The sequence below is a fragment of the Crocodylus siamensis genome, chromosome 4 (genome assembly GCF_052110815.1).
Source record: "Crocodylus siamensis isolate JL-2025a chromosome 4, ASM5211081v1, whole genome shotgun sequence".
Classification (NCBI taxonomy): Eukaryota; Metazoa; Chordata; order Crocodylia; family Crocodylidae; genus Crocodylus; species Crocodylus siamensis.
The window spans coordinates 118,970,667-118,993,548 of record NC_143398.1 but is presented as its reverse complement, the minus strand read 5'-3'; the positions used below and the strand labels follow the sequence as shown (position 1 = coordinate 118,993,548).

At 43.6% G+C, this 22,882-nt stretch overlaps 1 protein-coding gene and 1 pseudogene across 1 annotated transcript in view; both read right to left on the bottom strand.

Moving 5' to 3' along the window:
• PIK3C2G (phosphatidylinositol-4-phosphate 3-kinase catalytic subunit type 2 gamma) overlaps nt 1-22,882 on the bottom strand; it is a 367,788-nt gene that overhangs the window by 88,534 nt on the left and 256,372 nt on the right. The window contains exons 24-25 of the mRNA XM_090041603.1: nt 18,475-18,631; nt 13,694-13,803 (exon numbers count right to left, since the gene is read on the bottom strand). Of these exons, the coding sequence (XP_089897729.1) occupies nt 13,694-13,803; nt 18,475-18,631 (267 nt within the window). The remainder of the gene's footprint in view (nt 1-13,693; nt 13,804-18,474; nt 18,632-22,882) is intronic.
• On the bottom strand, nt 19,193-21,672 carry LOC149866405 (uncharacterized; annotated as a pseudogene).

Below are 22,882 nucleotides of genomic sequence, written 5' to 3'. Positions count from 1 at the left end.
TTCAATACAAATCACATCATCACTAGACAAAATAACATGGATTATAACATCCAGATTTCATTCACCTGGTCCTGGCACCTGGGGCAAAGTGGAAGCAGTGATTTCCAGTTTGCAATTGTCAACTTGTGACTGCTGACAGTAGCTGGTGTTTTTGCTCCTCCCCCATCCCATCAGTGCCTGAGGCAGCTACTACAATCACCCTGCCACTAGTTATGCCACTGCTACCAATGTCATATAGTTCATCACCCTTGTGGGGGCAGCAGTCCCTATCATAATGTTGGGGAGCATAAGCACCTTCTCAGCAGGGTGCCCTGCTGTAGGGCAGACAGAGCTGCGGTGGACTGCATGTGGCAGCACCGGGGCTTGGAGTCCTCTAAGCCCCTCCCAGTGCCACTGTGGCCTGCAGCAGCTTTCCTCACCCTGCAGTGCAGCCCTCCTTTCACTCCCCTCTGGAAAGAGGCTGGTGCCCAGGGAAACTGACAGGGGCTTCTGCCCCCATCATAGTTGCTCCCCCCTTGTCACTCCAGTGGCCAGGTGGGGGCATGGACAGATGTTCCTGGCTGGGTGGATCCAGCCCACAGAGGGGCTTTGTCTGGCTCCCGGTGGATCCCCTGGTTCTGCATGGCTAAGATGCCAACCCCTGGGCACATAGGTGGGCTGGGGCTGCTTTGCGGCGAGACTGCCTTTCTAGGCAGCTTGGCCACAGAAGCTCCTTTGCTGCTAGCCCTGGCACCATGGTACAGGAGGGGACCAGCACACGCAGTCCTGACCCCATGAACCCCCCCCATCAGCTCCAGGCTCACCTGTCCAGGCTGAGCAGCAGTGGTGTGGGAGAGAAACTGCAGTTCAGTGCGGTGGGAAAAACAGCCCTCCCCCTCCTGGTGCTTCCTGCTGCAGCCTCCCCAGAGCTAGCACCAGGCTGCCCTGCATCTCTGCCATGTCACTGCCACCTCTGAGCTGCTCTGTGGGGCAGTGGTGCCAGCACAGAGCAGATGCACAGCAGCTTGATGCTGGCTCTGGGCAGCTGCACCTGGAAGTGCTGGCAGTGGGAGGGGGAGGAGCTGCTTTCTTCCCTGCTAGCCATTTCTCTTCCATGCCGCCACTGCTCAGCCTGGATAGGCAAGCCTGGAGCTAATGCAGGGCACTCAGGGTCAGGGCTACACATGCAGCAGCAAATGAGCTTCTGTGGCTGGGCTGCCTAGAAAGGAAGTCCTGCCACAGAGCAGCCCGAAACCAGCTGCATGCCTAGGGGGTGCCTCTGCCTGCCCTGCAGCAGGGCCCCCTTCCAGGAAGGGGCTCGTACTCCCTGACAGTATGACAGGATCTGCTGTCCCCATCAAGGGTCCTACCCTCTCCTGCTGCAGCAGCCAAATGGGGGCACAGCCAGATGCTGGCCCACAGGGTCCCTGGAGGGTGGGGAGGGCAGGGACGGGGTTATTTCTCCTCCCTCTGCGGTCCAGCAAAGGGGACAGCAGGGGGCCTATTCCACTGCAGGGAGTGAGGAGGGTGGTGATGGTAGGCACACCCAGCTGCCAGTGTGGTAGAGAGGACCCTAACCCCCTTCTCTGCCTCCCTCTGCCTCAGGGCCCATGGTGCTCTGCTGCTGCAGCAGTGAGGGGGAGCACCTGGAAGACCTGTCTTGGGTTGCTGCTAGTAGGAGAGTGAGGGGGGAACTGCCTGGGCTCAGAAGCAGAGGGGCTGGAGCAGAGAGCCCAGCCCAGAGAACATGCTGGGATGCTGGGGGAATCTGGTTTAACTTAAACCAGGTAGGGTTTTGGGACAGACAATGCATAAAGTGGTTTCAGCCAAATCAGTTAAATCTGATACTACATTCAACCAGGTTTATCTCAAACCAGTTTTGGCCATTTTGAAACTGGTTTATGTGCACTGAACGTCTGTTCTGTTACAGATTTAAACCAGTTTCTGATCACTTAAACCAGTTGATGTTTAATGTTTGTCCCTAGCTCTGCTGTCTACATTGGACAGACTGGACAGATAGGGTGATCCCTATATGTAAGCATGAATGAACACCAATCTGATATCAGTTCCAGAAAGAACACTTTAACCTCCTTGGACATTTCATCACTGGCCTCAGAGCAGATGTTATTAGAGAACAAAACTTTAAAGATGAACTTGTACAGGAAATTGCAAACCAAGAACCATCCACAGCCTGGACTGTGTTAAATCCGGTCTGAACATTATTATATTTCTCAGTGGGTTAACTAATTTGTTTTTTTCTGTCCTACCTACCTCTCCCAGCAGTGCCCCCAGTGAACATGCCCAACTGTAAACTAAGAAAAAAAGAAAACAGCCAGGCACGCTGTGCAGATTTTTCATGTAAAAATTAGCAATATTAAGTCTGGAGCAAATACAGGAAAGAAGAGACATATATTTTCTTAATGTAATAGAAGGAGAATCATCTTCCAATAAGGCACAATAATTATCTTAATTATTAATTAAGTTTTCCTGAAACAGGCAAATAAAGCTTGTTTTATAAATGACATCAATTAGGGCTTAAAAACAAAACAGGAAAATAAATCTTCTTTAAGTTATTATTAGAAAATCAATATAGTGCTCATTAATTGGGCCATGATTAAACTTGTACAACTTTCTTTATTTAGGTTCTGGGGTAAGGGGAAAGTATTATATTAAAAGCACAATTTCATCTCTCAATTAATCACTGAGAGGTGATTTGGATCATAGAATTTGTAGCTTGATCACAATGTAGGAAAGCAGCAAGAAAAAAGAAATCAATCTATTACCATGAGAAACCTCTTTATTTTGCAGCTAAACACAGTGGATTTTAGCTTGCATCCAACATGCCTCTGCCTGCAGTGGAAATCAATGTGGTACTAATTCAGATGCTATTACCGTTGCCGAATGGCTGGTATCAGAGTACCATCATTTACGCAATCTATCATTTTAATGTCTTGTTGTCTCATCCATGAGCCCATTATATCTCTGGAATGCTTTTAACTTGCAGATTGCTAATCACATACCTTGACTTTAAACCTAAACTGAAAAATACAAGGGACTTAACATGTATTGACTTTAATGAGCATTTAGAAAAGGATTCTATCAACTCAATATTTTTAAATGATACAATGTAGCCTAGTGTCTATTATATATAGTCTATAGACAATCTAATATATGCGCTATTTAAATAGAAATATTTATAATCTCATATACAATTTTATATAAATGATGTACTGAAAGGTCCTTTTATCTTCTCTGACAATGATGGCAAGGGTTTTCTTAATGACAGATAAAAGAACTAATGGAACTAAGACTCTGCAGGTGGTCTTTTCACTCCCATGTAGACCATGGGGCTCCGTGTTGTTATGTAAGGGTCTGCTTTTACACAAGGGGTATGTTTACACATGCATATTCATTTGATACAATAAACTCCAGTGCTTAATGTACCAGTGTATTGCTCCTAGGCTCACATTTACATGTGCGCTTGGGTTCACTGCACATTGAGCCAGCATGCCGCAGTGGGGCTGACTGGAGCACAGGGGTGCTTCAGTGTGGGGGCTAGCCAACAGGCAGCCCCCACACTGAAGTACCCTTATGCCTCAATCATCCTTCTTCAGTGTCTACATGTGCACTGCTGTGGAGTTTTTTACTCTGCAGCAGGATAGTATGTGTATTGACAAGTGCTATCCTGCTGCAGAGCAAATGAGTTTACTTCAGTCTAATAGGGTTGAATGTGTAGATGTGTGATGTTTACTGTGCAGCTAATTAGTCTACTGCACAATAAACATCTCATATAGACATGCCCTAAGGTATTTACAGGATTACTGCCTAATGGGCTATATAGCAGGCAAGAGTGAGACAGGCTATACATTAAGTACTACTGAATGCCCAAATGAAACTGAAATAATGTATGATTGCTTTTAGTCATAGAAAATGAAGTTGTTACTTGGAAATGTACCTGGCACACAATTTGCAGGCAGGAATGAGATTTCTCCTTGTGACAGTATCCCTTTGCTAGTCAGATTAGTGTCTGATCTGCTTTTCAGAAAAAGTTAATTGAATTTTCAGTATAATTCATGTGTAGTAATTCTATACCTCACACTTGTTGAATTGAATTTTAATTTCGTATGTGGTTTATAGCCTTCTCAGGATTGATTAAATAATTATGCAATTTAGAATGTACTGCATGTGTAGGCATTGGGCAGGGGGTTGAGAGGCTGCTTCTTAAGGACAGTAAACTTTGGTCAGTCTTTTCAAAAACAACTCAAGATTTTGATGCATCTATTTTTGTGTGACAAGCTGGGGAAATCGAAAGGGAATTCTGAGGAAGTATTTAGTACTTTCTGAGAATCAGATACTCCCTTCAGAGTCCCAAAAGGAGAGGTACTCAAAATCACAAATCGCGTATGACTGTGAACACTGCCTATTATACACTAGTACTTTAACATTCTAGTTTATATACTAGTATGCCAATGGTATAAACTTCAGGTTGATTTTTTTTTGTCAAACGTGAACCAAATATTTAGATTTTACAATGTTTTGTGAACTTGGCTTGCTTCTTGTTTCCAGCTGCCACAGGATCTACCAACATAGAGTACAGTGATCAAATTGTTTTGGAAAGATCATCTCTTTGATTTTTTTTTCTTTGATCCTCCCAGTCCAGGTTATGGGCTGAGGAGGGAGAGGAGGATCGAGGTAGTGAACCAAAGAATGCATTGCTGGTGTCATTGGGAAAGCTTTGGTTTCCATGACCACAGTCTGCTCTTTGGTGAGAGAGGCAGTGAGCTGCTAGGAAGGAACGGCCTCCACCTCTCTCTGCTTGGGAGGTGGCTCTTCTTAGCCAGACTGGCTGACCTGCTCCACCGGGCTTTAAACTAAGCCCACTGGGGGATGGGGGGAACTACTGCCACTGCTGGCCCACTGAGCAACCCTTGCAAAGCCAGCAGACCAAGGCACTCTAAGGAGCCCACCCCTGTCCCAGCCCTGGAATGAACTGTAGGCAAGGCAGGGGCCCCCAAAGGGACACTTGCGTGCCTGTACACAAATGCCAGGAGCTTGGGGAATAAACAGGAGGAACTTGTCCTCCTGCTAAACACAAATAATTATGATGTCATAGGGATAATGGAGACCTAGTGGGACCATGGGTATAGATGGCTATACCCTGTACAGGAGAGATCGAGTGGACAAAAGGGGCGAGGGTGTAGCTGTCTATGTCAAGGAAAGCTACGCTTCCCTGCAAGCTGACATTGGTGCCCAGGGTGGATGACTAGAGACCCTCTGGGTTAAAATCCGTGGGGAATACGGCACAGGGGATTCTATGGTGGGAGTCTACTACAGACCCCCTACCCAGGATCAAGACCTTGACCAGGAGTTCATCAGGGAATTGGCTGAGGCCACATGCTCCTGGTGCATGGTTGTCATGGGAGACTTCAACTACCCAGATATCTTGTGGGAAAAGCGCTTGGCCAAATCCAAGTGGTCGCAAAGCTTTCTCTTTTGCATGGATGAGCTCTATCTGATACAAGAAGTCTACAGGCTAATGAGAGGTAAAGCTCTGCTCGACCTGGTACTGACAACCAGGGATGACTTAATCAGCGACCTGATGATCGAAGGGAAGCTGGGTGACAATGACCACAAGCTGATCACTTTCACCATCCGCCATAAAGCTGGCAAGTCAGTCAGTAATACAGAAGTCCTTGACTTCAGGAAAGCTGACTTCAATAAGCTAAGGAGACTTGTCAGTGAGGCCCTAAAGGGCCACAACCCAAAGGGAAGGGGAGTTCAGGACAAGTGGTTGCTCCTCAAGGGAGCAATCCTGGATGTTCAAGCAAAGTCTATCCTGTCTCAGAGGAAAGGCAGCAATAGGGCACAGCAGCCCTTGTGGCTCTCCAGGGAACTAGCAGACCTCCTGCATCTTAAAAGAAAGACCTACAAACGATGGAGGACTGGATCTACCACCAAGGAGTTATACTGTGCACTGGTCTGGACCTGTAGGGAGCGAACCAGGAAAGCCAAGGCTGCGACAGAACTCCAGCTATCAAGTATCAAAGGACAATAAAAAGTCCTTTTTTAGGTATGTGGGGAGCAACACTGGACCTCTCTAAACCAGATGGGACAACTGACAACTGACGCCCAGGAAAAAAATCAACTTGCTAAATGGGTAGTTTGCATCAGTTTTTCACCAGTCCAATGGGATGCCCCTGCCCACTATGGGACAGGGAGGCCTGGGTGAGAGAGATTCCTTACCTTCCATCAGTACAGGCCTCATGAAGGAACACCTTGACAGGCTGGATACCTTCAAGTCAGCTGGCCCTGACAGTTTACACCTCCGGGCATTGTAGTCCAGCCCCTGGCACGGATCTTTGAGAATTCCTGGTGCTCTGGTGAAGTGCCCGAAGATTGGAAGAAGGCCAATGTGGTGCTTATCTTCAAGAAAGTGAGGAAAGTGGATCTGGCAAACTACAGGCCCATCAGCCTGAACTCTATCTTGGGGAACGTCTTGGAAAAGATTATGAAAGAGGCCATCCTTAACAGACTGGCTGACAGCAACATCCTGAGGGATAGCCAGCAGAGGTTTGTTGTGGGTAGGTCTTGCTTGACCAATCTCATTTCCTTTTATGACCAGGTGACCTATCACCTGGACAAGGGAGAAGAGATTGATGTCATATATCTTGACTTTAAAAAAGCCTTGATCTGGTATCCCTTGATTACCTCTTGGCAAAACTCGCTAACTGTGGCTTCAGTCTCACCATGATCCGCTGGCTGGGGAATTGGCTCTGCAGTAGAACCCAGAGGGTGGTGGTTAATGGAAGTCAATCATCATGGCGCGCTGTGACCAGTGGGGTCCCTCAAGTCTCTGCCCTAGGGCCTATACTATTTAACATCTTCATTAATGATGTAGACATTGGTGTCAGAAGAAGTTCTTTACTGTCCAAGCCCCCATGGTTTGGAATAGACTGCCACTGGAGGTGGTCCGAGCACCTACTTTGAATGCCTTCAAAAGTTATTTGTATGTTTATCTTGCTGCAATTTTATGATCCCTGCTGACTTCCTGCCCCTAGGGCAGGGGGGCTGGACTTGATGACCTTCTGAGGTCCCTTACAGTCCTAGTGTCTATAAATTTATGAATCTATGACTCTAACATGATTGAAAATTAAACTCCATTTGAGGAAGCGTTTCCTATTGAGGTTTCTGGCCAACCTCAACACCAATATAAGGTGGGATTTTCAATGTTACATTAGACAATTCCAACCATAGTTTCTAGATTCCGTCAAATGAATGATCAGAGTGATAGCTATCTGTAAGTTACTGCACCTACAAAGCCCCTCTCCTGCCTCAACTGGTGGAAGGAATAGTGGATGGGACAATTCTAGAAAACTTTAAAAAAGTCATATGGCCTGCAACTAGGATCTCTCTCCCCTACGTCTTTTAGTAACTCATGGTTGCAGGGTCCAGGCTGGGAGATCCCAGGTCCTGTAACCATAGGAAATGGACTGGGAGATAAGGATCTCTGAGTGCCCTCCCTATGATCATGGAGCTGGTGATGGTAGATAAGGAACTTCCAATCCCATCCCCATGATCAAGGAGCTGGGGCTGGGAGCTCCCTGCTGCTGGGGCAGGGGGGCATTGACAGTGGTGGTGCCTCATCAGTGGTCATCGCCTGCAGCCAACAAGGAGTTGCAAGGTGGGTGGGGTGGAGGGGTTAGAGCAAGAGCAGAATTGCTTACGTGTGGGGGGGCTCAATCTGTTCAAACTTCCCTGGTATGGTGGCAGCAGCAGCTTGGCAGCACCCGCAGTCTACAGACAACCAACTCATGATACTGGGTAAGTTCAGACAGGCTGGGTCTCCCCACGTGCAAACAATGCTGCCTGAACTCCAGCCTGCCCTGCGCTTCTACCGCCTCACAACCCTTTCCTGGCTGTGGGCTACAGGCGCTGCTGAGATGTTGCCATCACCACAATGCCAGGTAAATTCAGCTGGGCTGGTGCCCCCTGCATGGAAGCGAGGCAGGTTGGGGAGGCTGGAGCATAGGTGGCATCATTTGCATGCGGGGGACCCGAACCTGGCTGAACTTGTCTGGCATCACGGCAGTGGCAGCTTGGTGGTACCTGCAGCCCACAGTCAGCAAAGAGTTGTGAGGTGGGCTGGGGGTGGCTGGGCTGGAGCATAGGCATCATCACTTGTATGTTGGTGGGGGGGGTGCTGTCCCTCAGCCTTGCCCACTGCTGCCCTCTCCTTTGCCCCTGGCTCTGCTCCACATGCAGGAGCCCTGCTGGGACAGCTCAGAGTACTTGTATCCCACTGCTTGCATGACTCCACCCAGCAATGCATTGCTGCTAGCTGGGGCAGGCAGGGGCAGGGACTGGGTGCTGCACAGTGATCATATCATGGCATTTCCTTGCAAATCACATTTTTTGGTGAAAATCACTTAATTTCATGATTTTCATGAAAAATACAAAATCGTGATTTAAGCCAGGCCCTACTCTGGCCCTCACATCTGGTGAGATCTCATTGGAACAGCAACAGTAATACTGCCCAACAGAAATATTGCTCATGATACATCCTAGAACAGGGATGAGGAACCTCTGGTCCACCGGCCAACCAGGGACTCCATTACCTAGCTGCCCCTGCCCGCATGGCTTGTGCTGGTTTCCATGGAGAACTCAGCCACGCTCGTGGTGTGCACAGCAGAGCAGTGCAAGGGGATGCTCTGGAGCTGCTAGGAATATGGGACAGGGGTAGCTTGCTCTGGAGCTGTGATTTGTAGCCTGCATACTCTGGGAAGGGGCATGCAAGCAGGAGATTGTGGCTCTGCTCCAGCTCCAGACAGGCTGTCACTGCTGCAAGGAGCTGGGGCAGTGTCACGGTCCCTTGCATGTGTGCGCCCAGGCTACACGTTGCAGCTCTGCCCTGGCTCCAGTGTAAGCTGCCCCCATCCTATGTTTCCACCAGCTCCAGAGCAGCACCCTGCACTGCTCTGCTATGTGCACTGCTGGTGCGGCTGAGGCTGGGGTCTCTATGGAGAGCAGCACAAGCCATGTGGGCATGGGTAGCTGGGAAATGGAGTCTGCAGCCAACCAGATCCAGCCTGTGGGCTGGACATTCCCCATCCCTGTCCTAGAAGAGGAATTTTGCTCTAATTCAGCTGAGTGCATGCCTTTATAAAAGAGTATCTATGCCCTGTGGCCTGTTAGGGCCATTCTGCTGATGGGCTAGAATTTGTGCTGTGAGTTAGGAGAAATATGGAAACAAGCTTATTTTCTGGCTACTGGCACTGTGGAATGGGAATAGATATGCATGACCATGCAGTGATTGTTGCATAATATATTACTCTATTATAAACAAATGATCTAGAATTGGCAATTAGCAGCTTTTCAACAATTTCCCCATTGTTAGGCTTTTGGACACATACAGTGCTTATATCCTAGTAATTTCGAGGTCTGCATCCCAGTTCTTCTCTGTAGGCAGGACCTCTGAGGTTGATCATATACTTCAGTGAAATTAAACTCCCCATTCATGGAGTGACATTGGTTCCAATCTATTTTTTTCAAGAGCTTTAAATTGTAAGGACATATTGTAAAGACTTATTAAGGATACTTAAAAATGTCATAAAACATACAATGCCATGGTAACACATGAAGGATAGCAAATTTAGCTTTAAATCAAAAGAGGAGATGTATTTCTAGTGATGGATAGGTTCTCTGCTTCTATGGGAGGGGAAGATCGCATTGACCTTGAAGGATCAAACTGAGTTCAGAGCAGGAACACTGGATAGGCAATGATGTTGTTACATTTGGCCAGAGACCCAGAGAAGTGGCAGGCTGACACAGATACTTTTGTGCAACTTTCACACGCCCCATTGTTCCTGAATGACCCAGGAGATTAACCCTTCTAAAGCCTATACTCTGGTAAATGTGCTGCTGTTGGTTAGTTCATAATAGCGGAGTTACCCACTGCTGGAAGAAAAACTGAGCAGATGCTGCCACAGATTACAAAATAGAACTTGAATCAAAAAAACCAGCAGAAGGTCATTTCTGAAAGCATGCTGCACTCAACAGTCCTCAAAGTTCTTGGCAGGTAAAAGCTTGAACTGAGGTAGCATTAATCTGTTGGCTCAGAGTATGGAAAGGCAAGAAAAATTGCTTTACAAAAGGAATGGTGCCAAAAGAATGTATGGTAACAGGAGTCATTTTACTATCTGAGCTTTACTTTAGTCACAGTGGGTGCATCTACAGGAGACACTAACTACGCAGTAGCCTAGTAACTGGTGCTACTGAGTATTGATTTACTATTGCTTATGCAAGTGCTAAACTTATTGTGCAGTAACTACAGCACATTAATGAATGTGTAGATGCATACAGTGAATGCAATTTTTTATGTTGTTGAACAAACTGAATTCAGATATTGAAGAAATATTATGACATTGTACCAATTACCACTAAAAAAGTGTGAAAATTTGTCAACAACTACCCCACATCATGGTATTGAAGAGATTGCAATATTTTTAAATACTTAGAAAGGGACAAAGCCTCATTTAGAGTGAAGACATTCTGATTAGACAATTTAAAAAAATTGAGAATCAGAACTGTGGAGCTCAGTTCCCAGATCTACCCTCTGACTTTCTGTGTGATTCTGGAAAATTCACTTGACTTACCTGAGAAAATAGGCATACTAATATTTAGCCACCTCTAGCCATCTCAATTAAACATGTACAGTGGTCATCATCTTCATCAGGTATCGTGAGAAAGTGTAAGTTTATAAAGTACCCTGAGGGAATTATAGTATATAATAATGGTGTCATGGTATCTCAAAATATTATCATTACATACATCTTAGAAGAACAAGATATAGTTCTAGAAAACTATATACACTAGACAAGAGTAGGTTGGACTATCACTTTCATTCTGACTTTCTGTAGAAGGGTGAGGGAAAATTTGGTGGCCAGAAGAGAAGCGTAGGACTGACATAACAACAACATGCTGCTTGCTCTCATAGACAATAGAATAATGGACATTCTGGGCAGATCATCATCATAGATCTCAGAAGGACATCAACAGACAGGATAATACTGCCTTATGTTTAAACAAAGCTAGCAGAAGAGCTGTATATCCTGTCCACATTCAGATTTATAAATAGGTTAGTTAATACATGCCTACTAGTACAAGTTAAAAAATGGCTGGATAATAAAATAGGGATAAAAACAGATGATGAATTAACTTGATTCTGGGTGTGTCTACACATTGGCATACAGTGACATTGCTATAGCATCACATTTTAGTACTTCCTTTTGGAAGTGCTAAAACATGGCACAGTAACCGCCTGTAATATGCCGTGTGCAGAGCGCACAGTTAGATTTTGCTGATACCTTGCTGGAGTAGTGCAAAATAGCTGATGATCACATGTGCGCTGCTACAGAATCATCACCATACCTACCGGCTGGGGAACTCCCTTCTCATCAGTGCAGAGGCAGAAAAGGATCTTGGAGTCATCACTGATGCCAAGATGAACATGGGCCGGAAGTGTGGGGATGCAGTCAGGAAGGCCAACCGTACCTTGTCATGCATCCACAGATCCATCTCAAGCAGGTTCAAGGAGGTGATCCTCCCCGTCTATGTGGCACTGGTCAGGCCGCAGCTTGAGTACTGTGTCCAGTTCTGGGCGCTGCACTTCAGGAGGGATGTGGACAACATGGAGAGGGTCCAGAGGAGGGCCACTCGCATGATCGGGGGCAGCAGGGCAGGCCCTATGAGGAGAGGCTACGGGACCTGAACCTGTTCAGCCTCCACAAGAGAAGGCTGAGGGGAGATCTAGTGGCCTGTTACAAACTAGTCAGAGGGGACCAGCAGGCATTGGGGAAGTCCCTGTTCCACCAAGCACTACCAGGAGTGACTAGGAATAACAGTCACAAGGTGGCAGAGAGTAAATTGAGACTAGACATCAAGAGGTGCTACTTCATGGTCAGGGCAGCTAGGATCTGGAACCAACTTCCAAGAGAAGTGGTGCTGGCTCCTACCCTGGTTAGAGGAGGCTAGATGTACACCTTGCTGGGGTCATTTGACCCCTGTGCTCTTTCCTGCCATGGCAGGGGGTCGGACTTGATGATCTGCTCAGGTCCCTTCCAACCCTACTAATTATGAAACTACGAAACTATGCATGCTTTAGCAATACTCAGTGTTTCTCCAGAGTGTTATGATCTTGTTGGACAATAAGTTACAATCAAACCTTTGTTTCTAGATAAATGAAACATGATTATATTCTAGGGAAACTATTAAGAGATCTATTCCCTGCTGGATGCAACCACCATTAATATTAAACAGGACTTGCACACTGCAGTATTAAGAATAAATATCAGGCTCCAAAATAGTAATATTAAAAAGTATTGAAAAGGGCAGGGAAAGAAGTGGAGGAGGGCTTGAAAGTGTTTAATGCAAGGGCAATGCAGAAATTACAACTATAATCAAAATACCTAATGAATAGTAGGAAAATCTAAGGATTAGAAACAGCAAAGTGGTAATTTGCTGTGTTCTAAAATAATACATGAGTAATTTCATTTTGTAGATCCTATCCTCTGCTTTAAACAGAGGTCTGTCTCACAGGCTCTGGATCTCTAGCCAAACTAGTCCTAGACTTCCAGTGGATCAGAGACATCTCAGCAACACAGTTGTAATTAGCGCTAAATTGCAGATGTAGATCAGAATCTCCAGAGCTCATAGGAAGAGTCAGTGAAATTAATTCAATTGGCCTGTGTCAGGTTTGTTGAAAGGTGCTTGCAAATAGCTTTGGAAGCTTCTCTCCCCAGAGCAGATACAGTACAAGCAGTTACAGCATTTGCCTTATCATGCTTCAGGTCTTGAGAGGAACATTCATTTTCCATCCTATTTGTGGTTGGCCTCTCTGAGACTCTAAAAAGAAAGCAACTGCAATGGGAAATCCTATGATGCAGACATGTATCCACAAAGAACAGGACTGAAAATACCCAAGTTGTTTTACAAGCTGGATCCAAAAATCTGTTAGAAAAATATTATTATATTATTGCAATTATAATCAAAGCTACAACCTTTTATTTTTAACTAGCTCTCATGCAACTGTCTTTATTCATACTGCTCTGTATCATTACCTACATTTTACAAACAAGAAGCTAAAGATCAATGAGGGGAAGAAGCTTGTCTGAAGTCACTTGACACCAAGTAGAACCTAGGTCACCTGAGTCTAAAGTCTATTATACTCAATCAACTAGGGCAATGCCCCTCATGATTTTTGGCAAGAGTCTACAAAACTCAATATAAACTGAGGAAAATGAAAATGCAAGAGCTTCATATGAGTAGATTCATGTACCTGCAGTGTTTGCAAACCAAGCCTCACAGTACCAAGCCAATGCATTAGAGCCAGAGATGGAAGCTGAATATAAATAAACCAGTGTAGTTACACTGTGCCAGTCGAGCAAAAAATGGCAAGCAGCATAAATAATGGAAACTATATTAGAAATGCACAAGACTTTTTGCATTCTAATTCCATGGCACTATCAGTAACATGCACAAGGAAGGCTTTGAAATATTGTATGAAGACAAGTTAACCTGTTGTATAACTGCACTGATTTCAGTTGGTTAACACAATCAAGAGAGAACTAACAACAGTAAAATTGTATGTATGTATGGTTGGTTTTTTTTCATTTGATAGTGCAGAATGATACTTTCTGGAATCTTTTCTGTTTCTTACCTGGTAAAGTAGCTTGTGGCTTGGAGGTCTGAGTCCTGTGGACGAAGGTTATTATGCACATACTTGAGATCCTGGATGCTGTTCAGCTCAGGCAATCCTGCATGCAGCATCTATAAATACATGGGATCAGTACAATAAATGCACTGAAAATCCTAAATGCAATGAGCTTAACTGAGAAAAGCATGGATTCATGGGGAAAATACTCTTTCCTTTTCATACAATGCAAACCTCTCCTCATTTGAATGGTGCTCTGTAAGACTGGAAACCTGGATCACTGATGAGGTGAATGCATTGTGGTGTTCACATCTCACACTGAGGCAACACAAGACGGGCATCTTCACATGGATCATGGTCTCCAGTCCCTAGCAATTTCCCCCTTTCCTCAGAGCTACTTTGGTCTCCCCAAGGTGGCAAAGGGAACTCCAGGCCAGGCCATGGAGACTAGTCTCAGTGGTAAATAATCACTGGTCTGACAAAAAATCGTCCTCCCCAGTAAGGCCTGCTCAAACACCAGTTCAGAATGGAAAACTTTCCCAATCCTATATACTTCTGTGATCCAAAGAGTTCCTCAAAAAAACAACTTTTTGTTACATTAGTTCAAGTGCATGGAAATACGATGTTTTTTAAAATATGTATGTTTGAACATGCAGTATCCCTTTAACCTTTTAGATTATATTGAGATGAGGGTTGGATTGAAGTAAGAAATGAACTACCAGGAATATCCAATATGACTGGCACAGCTACCTCTAGTCATGATACATGTCAAAAAAGGGTGGGGAGAGGGGGAGAAGAATCTTTCTAATTAGGTTCAAAGCTTTGTGCTACCATCACAGAGCACTGTTACTTTTTTGTATAACAGAGAGAAAATCTTACCCACCCATTGCTCATGAAGAATACAGATGTGACTTTATAATCACTACTTGGGCTCTGTTCTTTCTGAAATTATTATTATTTCCAGTGCAAACTGAAAAGCCCATTGATTTCAAAGGATTAGAAACTACCAGCAAATAAAAGAGAAACATTACTTTCAGCTTAAGATTTTCTTTTTTGTTCAAAGGAGTACTTAAATTGGAGGAGGAGGCAGTTCATTTTCTTTAATTCTTTTCACCTTGTCTATATTTTTGAGTCAATGCTTTGTTATTTGGGTTTTTTTTCTACTTACAGATAATATGATGCTTAATACCTAGGAGCTTGTCTACAGCAACACTAGGGATCTGACAGCTTGAGCACTGTTTATGTGGGTCTGGCTAACAGGAAGCAGAAGGGACAGAACAATTTTAATAGTTTCATGGTAAATTTCAACAGTTTTCAGGACAATCTTGACCTTATCTTGGAGGAGTTTGATGAGTATAAGGAGAACAGGAGCAATGATCACCTTATGCATTTATACACACATACCTGTGCTTATCCACAAGTGTCCAAGCACTCTGCAAAAGAAGGTTGTCACCATTTTACAAATGGGGAAAGTGAGGAACAGGCAAGTAAAGCATCTTGTCCAATGCCATACTAAACCAATGTCAGGAATACAAACAGAATCCAGGTTTCCTACAGTATCATTAGCTACCTCAGCAGAAATACACAGAATGGGAATGAGTCCATACTCAGCAAGTTTAGGAAAGTGGAGCCCAAGTGCTATGGAAGCAGGAAGTTCTTGGTGGAGTGGCTTTTCTATGCTGTCCTGTTTGCTACCCTTCCAGGTACCTAGTCTTCAAAGAACATCCTGCAGACTCCACCATTCTTGCTATATATATATATTTTCTCCCCTCTTGTTTAAGGGTAGATGAAGGATTCTCATCATCATGGCTAGAAATGCTGGATGCTGATCAGATAAAACTTGAGGCAACCACTTGGAAAAGCAGGCATACATATACAGGGACACCTAGCTGGTATGGTGGATGATATTTAATGGTTATTGGCATTTTGACTGTCTGCTCATAACTAGAAATGGTCCTTAATCATATAATTCAGACCTGGATGTCTGGCGGTGTTTGAATTTGATCAGAGTGAAAGAGAAATAGAAGTACAGCTATGAGGGATGACTTGAAATACCACTCTTTTAGGGCAATTTAGATACAAGCTAGGATCATCTCTGAATGTAGCAATGAATAATACTGGTCACTGATATCATGACTTTTCATGCTTAAATCTCAGTGCTTTACCAGATGAGTAAGTTTCATTAAATCCATTTTATAGACAGCATTTCTGAAGCACAGGAAACTGAAATTACTTATCCAAAGGAATAGTGAGATTGCTGGGTCTGCTACAAATTGGGTCCGATGTTTCCTGGATTTCAGTAGTGACTCCTGTTTGCCTGTTTTACGCTCACATTTTGGCAGAGAGCTAATTTGTCAGGATTGAATGAACTATTTTCCCCAACCCCTGCTACAGAGAGACCTGCAATACAATTTTCTATCTGACAAACCTGTAAGATTGGAATGGATTTTACATTTTTTTCTAACTAGTTGAATGGTGCTCGTGTCCCTCTGGAAGCCCTCTATAACAGTTCACATTGATTCTTTAATGAGGGCAAAGCTGATGAACTATAGGCTTTTATGTAGCTGAACTCTGCCTGCAAATCTCTTGGGCTTCCCACAGATGTTTCTGCTTTTGAGAACTATGGGAACTTCATGGATTATTTCTTTCCTCACTCCCAAGAGCAAATGCTGAGGCTGTTGATATCTGGAAACATACTTCTCACCACCAAGAACAAAGCATTAGCTCCATACTGCCCCAAAAACCAACTTGTGGTTAGTAAGCACAGTTTGCTGGAAACCGCAAAGAGTTACCAACCATTCAAAGCAGACAACATTCAGAAGCCCTTTTGCAGCTAGTCTTATGTAGTTATAGATTGGATTTTTCTTTTAGAACCCACCTTATATGGACTTTATATAGATATGAAAAAAGTCTGTTTTCAGCATCACAATAATCTGAATTGTGGAAATGCAAATTATTTCAATAGAAAATAAATAGAAGGAAATTAGTTTATCTTCCCTTTTCCTGAATTATCTGTTTTTTGCCCTTACGTGAACTCAAAGAGAAACTTCCTAAGAGCTTATTTAGTTTTTTTACACATTTCCCTTATTTATATCCTTCTTTGATTTGTTTAGTTCTGACTAGTTCCTTGTGTGATATGCAGAGTCAAATTCTCACTCCAGGCTTTCCTGAGAAGAGCCAGGGCCTCACCAATCTTCTGTTGTTTATTTTACTGTCTCTTGATTTGTTTTCTCTGTTTAAAAAGCATTCATCCATAAGCATTGAGCATCCTGCCTGCTATTTGCAATTGCAAAATGTAATACAATCAGATTATCCTCTACCAAGCTGCAGTTCATAGGGAAATGCTTATATATTCCCATATGTTAGCCTGTTCTACCATGGTCCTACTACTCTTCAAAGGACAGAAAACACAAATGGGTCCCTCAAAATCATAGCCATAGTGAACCAAGAGTAAAAGCCATTCCAGAGTCCTTTGAGAGAACCTTTCCCAGCATCTCCTTTCTGTTACATCAAAGGGGATTTTGTGTTATCACCTCTGCTGACTGCAGGAATTGCAGGGCATCAGTGGAAAAGAGGTTGCCCCACTGGGAATGGCTGGTATCAAGCAATTTAGGAGTTTACAGGTTAAACCTGAAATTTCTATTGAGAAGCTCATAAATAACCAGTTAAGGCCCTTAAGTACAGGTGCCGAGGTGCTCTCCTTGAGACATTGCATTAAAAACAGGATACCCCCTGGCTATACCAGTGTTCAGCCAGGTCCATTACACTATGCTTGGTGTAAGTGAAAATTACATTTTGCTGCACCTCAAAAAGTGTTTAGAGAGGCAAGATTTGGCAATCCTGTATAATTCGTTAGGTCAGGCAAGACAGGAATAGGGCAAGGATTTCAGCCATCGTCCCTCCTCTCTGTGCGTTTGAAGGATGCTGATGATGCAAGGGCCCAAAGCTGTAGCAATGAGTGTAGAGCTGCATCAGTGCACAGTCCAGATGTTTGGTCTTTGCATCCATGAAGCTGAAACTGTTTCACAAACATTTAATTAACCAATTGCATCACTCCATAAGGTAGGGAGGTCTTAATATTGCCATTGGGTGGGTAGGAAAATAAAAGCACAAAAGAAGTTATGGATCTGCTTAAAGCTAAGCAGAGAATGAGTGGTAGAACTTCAGTAGCAAAATATTTTTTAAAAATCCTGTTAAGTATCATTGAGGATTAACATAATTTCCTTGTGCTGAATAGTTTTTCTCCAGCCATTCTCACTACATGTAGCATTCTTGCCATATTGTATTTACCCTTGCAACAAAATGCTGTTGAAGTCTATAATAATAGATCCCAAAACACTGCTGTGGCAGGACTGTAAAATGCAATGTCTTGCAGCCTCAGCAACTGATACTGTAACATTTTTTAAATGACGGATTTAGTTTGATCTTATGAACAGAGTTTGCAAATGTCTGCTGGAAGAGCTGAAAACAGGACTGGGTGAAATTCACAAATTAAAGCTTTGTAATTTAGGTTGTCCCACACCTGGTTGTAATTTTGCAAAACAGCTGGTTTTTGGACAGGAAATATTGAAGCTTCATGTTTGTACAGAAATTAATTAGCTTTCACACACAAGTGTAGGCACAAAAACCTTTCCTGTACAAAGTGGCACTCTGACTGAAGTTACTGACATTTACAAAAAGGAGAAGTGCTCCTGGAAAATATCTGACACCTCTCCAAGTCACTGTTTTATAGTAGAAAAAAGCCAATAAGGGAGACTGTTGTTTGGTTTCACCCTTGACTTTCTTACCATCTCCAACAGGTTCAAGAGCAACTGACTGTGCTTCCTGACTGTATTATAAGCTCGACAACAAAGCTCCACAAATTCTTGGAAGCGCTGAGGGTTTTTTCCACCTTCTGTGATGAAATACTCCATCTCTGAAGTAAAGATGAAAGGAGCTCGGTCCCTTGGGGGAAAAAACAAAATGCATAGACAAATGTCAAAAAAGGAAAAATAATGTAAGAGCTAATCTTTTTAACTCACAACTCATATTTGGTTTTCTGCTATTCCATTCCTCATTACTTCTTTTTCTCCTGCTCTCTATGTGCAGATGACTTCATTGCTGCACTCAGTGACACCGACTAATTGTGGCAGAAACAGATCTCACTGTGAAATCATCTTAGTAAAAACTATTATGCAGCAAACTGGTGAGGCCAACAACTGAAGAAGAATCTCCTTTTAAACTCTTGTTGCTTTCATTTCCTTACTCCCTGCCTGAGCATAAATGTCTTGAAGCATATTCTCACCTGGCATTAAAATATTTAAATGCCATACTTGAATAGACTGGTATCCAAACATAACTCCCTACTGGGAAGGAAATACATTTAAAACAAAATCAGAACTGAACTAGCATGCAATTCATTTCTTTTTTCCCTTCAGTACACTTTAGGGAAAGGCTGGTTCTGATCTCAGCTTCACCAAAATAAACCAAGAAAAACTCTACTACCTCTGTACAGTTACAGTGAGTTTACACTGGTGTAAGCTGAAAGTAGACCTTGGTCTCCTTGGCTTGTTTTTTTTCCTTTTTAATAACATATTTTTTTGTGGTTATGTTATGGTACTGCAGGAGAAAATGACTCAGAGTTTTGTTAACAAACCTATCATTTGATAGTTTTAGTATAGCTTAACACACTGTACTCTAGCACACCCAGAGCTAACGCAGGATTTTATTTTAACAAATAAAAGTAAACAGAACAGAGACTTATCAACTAGGAGATGTATGCAGTGGGTTGGGTTTAACGCTTTTCATTATATTCAAGCTGGAGCCAACACCTAGAATCCAAATATTAGTGAGGAGGCTTCATGTTCAGATATCCCTTCTAGAATTCAAGCCCATCTCTAGGGGAAAAAACCTCCCATAGTGTTGAGAGCCAAATTTCAACAGGAATTATTTTTCACTTGCCTCAGGCCCTGAAAAGGGGCATAAAGAGTCAAAGGGTGAGATTAGCCAGTCCACTAGCAATGCTGTTTAGAATGCCCAACTTGGTTATCTCAGTGGATTATGAAAAATGATAATGAAGTTAAAAGTATTAATACAACACAGGGGTGTAGGTTGTAGCCGTGTTTCATAGATTTCATAGACATCAGGGCTGGAAGGGACCTCGGGAGATCATCGAGTCCAGCCCCCTGCCCAAAGGGCAGGAAGTCAGCTGGGGTCATAGGATCCCAGCAAGATAAGCATCCAATTTACTCTTGAAGGTGTTCAATGTAGGTGCTTGAACCACCTCCGCTGGCAGACTGTTCCAGACCTTGGGGGCTCGGACAGTAAAGAAATTCTTCCTTATGTTCAGCCTGAAACAGTCTTGCAGGAGTGTTGGTCTAAAGACATAGGCAGACAAGGTTCTTTGGGTGAATCTGATATTTTTTATTAGACCAACTTAAATAGATGGGGGGAAAAATTTTTAAGCAAGCTTTCCGGTTTAAAAACCCTTCATCAGGCTGAGGAAGTTTCTGCAGTTGGTGTGTGCTCTTCCTGGATGGAATGAAAAATCAAGCAGCTAGAGGCTGGCCTGGTCTGCATACAAGATAGGCAGTCAGTGAAGATGTAAACTGAGGAGTCAGTGGGTGAGACAGGCTGGGTATGGGGGAGAAGGGGGATGAATAGTGAAGAGGTACCTGGGGAGTCAGATGTCAGGAAGGTTATAATGCATCATAAATACAATGTCTATATTTAGTCCATGATTTTTAGTAACCAGGAGACTGATGAAGTGAAGTTCATAGGCTCATCTCTGAGAAGTGTTTTGTAAGTTTCCTTTGAGGATTAGAACTGAGAGATTGGAAAGAGAGTGGTTTTCTTGTGAGAAATGTGCCTCCACAGGTAATTGGGTATTCTCGTCTTTGATAAATTTCCAGTGTGGATTCATTCTGGCGCGCAGTTGTTGTTTGGTCTCTCCTATGTATTTTCCATCAGGGCATTTGGTGCATTGGATGAGACATATCACATTTCTGGAGGTGCAGCTGTAAGATCCAGGAATGCTGAAGGTTCCGTTGTGGGTGTAGTGATTGTGGGGTAGTGGAGATATGTTGGCAGGTTTTGTATTTCTTGTCATTGCATGGTCTGGATCCATTCAGTGTGTTCTGGGCCTGAGGAAATTTGCTTCTGGTGATGAAGTTAGCAAGGTTCAGTGCTTGTTTGAAGGCTAGGATGGGTGGCTCTGGGAAGATCTCTTTAAGAATAGGGTCTCTTTTTAGTACGGGTTGCAACTGTTTGAGGATTTTCCATATGGGTTTGACGGAGGGGTGCTAGGTCATACCCAGCGGTGTGCGATTCATGGGGATTTTTCTTCTGTACTATAGCAATTCCTCCCATGGTATCTGGGTGGCTCTTTCAAATGTGCTATCCATCTCTCTGGAGGAGTGTCCTTGTTGGGTGAAAGCCTTTTTAGGATTGGTGAGGTGCATATTCGGTGGTATCCGTGGGCTTGGCTGTATATCACAGCTTTTCTGGTGTTTAGGGTGATTTCTGGTTCTGTGCAGGTATAATGAGGTCTGTATTTTGCCATTATGGATGCTGATCATCATGTCTAAAAGGTAAATGTTGGTGCTGGAGTATTCAAGAGATAGTTGGATAGAGGAATGGTGATTGTTGAATTGATAGAACTCAATCAGAGATTGCAGGTTTTCAGTACAAATGATGAAGATGTCATTGATATATCTTAAGTACAGCAAGGGTTTGATGGTGTAGTCCTTGATGAATTCTTTTTCCAGGTGGCTTATAAAAAGGTTGGCATAATGTGGGGCCATTCTGGTGCCCATAGCTGTGCCCATGGTCTGGAGGAAGTGTTGGTTATTAAAAGTGAAATTGTTGTGTGTGAGGATGAAGTGTACAAGGTCAATAATATCTTTGGGCCTGTACTCTGAGTTGTAATCTTGCTCTTGTAGATATGTAAGGCAGGCTTGGATGCCATCTTGGTGTGGGTTGTTGGTATATAGGCTGGTAACATCCATGGTGGCTAGGAGGGTGTTGCTGATCCTAGAGTAGTCTGACTACCCTCACAGGAGCTAAGCGAGCATACAGATTTGCAGAGGTCCACACACGGACCCAAAATTGCTCTCTCCAAACACATACGAACTCAGTTTTGGGGTGGTCTAGTCACTCTCACAGAGCACCCAGGAGCCCCTCCGCAGTGTACTTCTATAACTTCTGATTTCTGTCACTCAAAGCTGTCTCTTACTTTTACGTCAGAAATCTCTCTTGGTCTTCCCACCAGTTTCACACTCATATCTGCATATGCTCATCATGTCTAAGTAGGTCATGAGTTCATGAATTCACTCCTTTTAGAAAGTTCTCAAACTGACTACTTCTGTGCATGCTTAGAGCTTTAACATTGCATCAGCAGTACTGAAATGGTCTCCAATGGGTGTGGTCTGATCCCGTTACACTGGCTAATTCCTCTCATTAGAAACCTGAATGCCTTCTCTGCAAATCTCCTGTTCCAACAAATATGATTTTCTTGTTCTCCTGCAGTAAAAGGAAGAATGAGCTATACATGGTCCAAGTGTTGTGGCTTCAAAGCTCACCTCAGACACACTTCAGAACCTGCTTTGCCTTCCAATAGCCCTGGATACGTCCCTTTAAAGCCTACTACCTTCCCTCCTTGTAAAACTGGCATCAGCCATGCAAACAATTTAGTTTCCTAAAGTTTAAGTCAAAAGGCCAAGTACAATGATGAAATAACTCCTAGAATTTTAGTTTACACCAGGGTGAAGTGAGCCTGTAACATTCCTCTTCTTTGCAAGCTTTTATTATTTAAGTAAAGAATTGATTGTGCAATTGTTGCCTCTTATTATGTGGTTTGCAGCTGTCTCTCTCTCTCTCAATCAAATATTACAAAACTATATCTACTGCCGATTACAAAAAGCAGTATTTTTCTCTGTCCCATCCTTAATCCACCATTCAGCTTCTCTCAAAAAACCTGCTGCTCAGAAGAATTACTTTACAGCCATTAACCACAAAACAGACCCTTATCATTATTTAAGGCAATTTGAACCATATAACATTCATGGGAGTCAGCACAGGAAGGAGTCACAGAGCCAAAAAGTCTGCCAAACTGATCATTTTTACTTAACCCTAGAGAAAGGTTCAACCCCAAACCTGGCTTTGAAAGCTCTGGGATTGTGACAGTATTTGAATACCAAATTCTGATCTCTGTTTTGC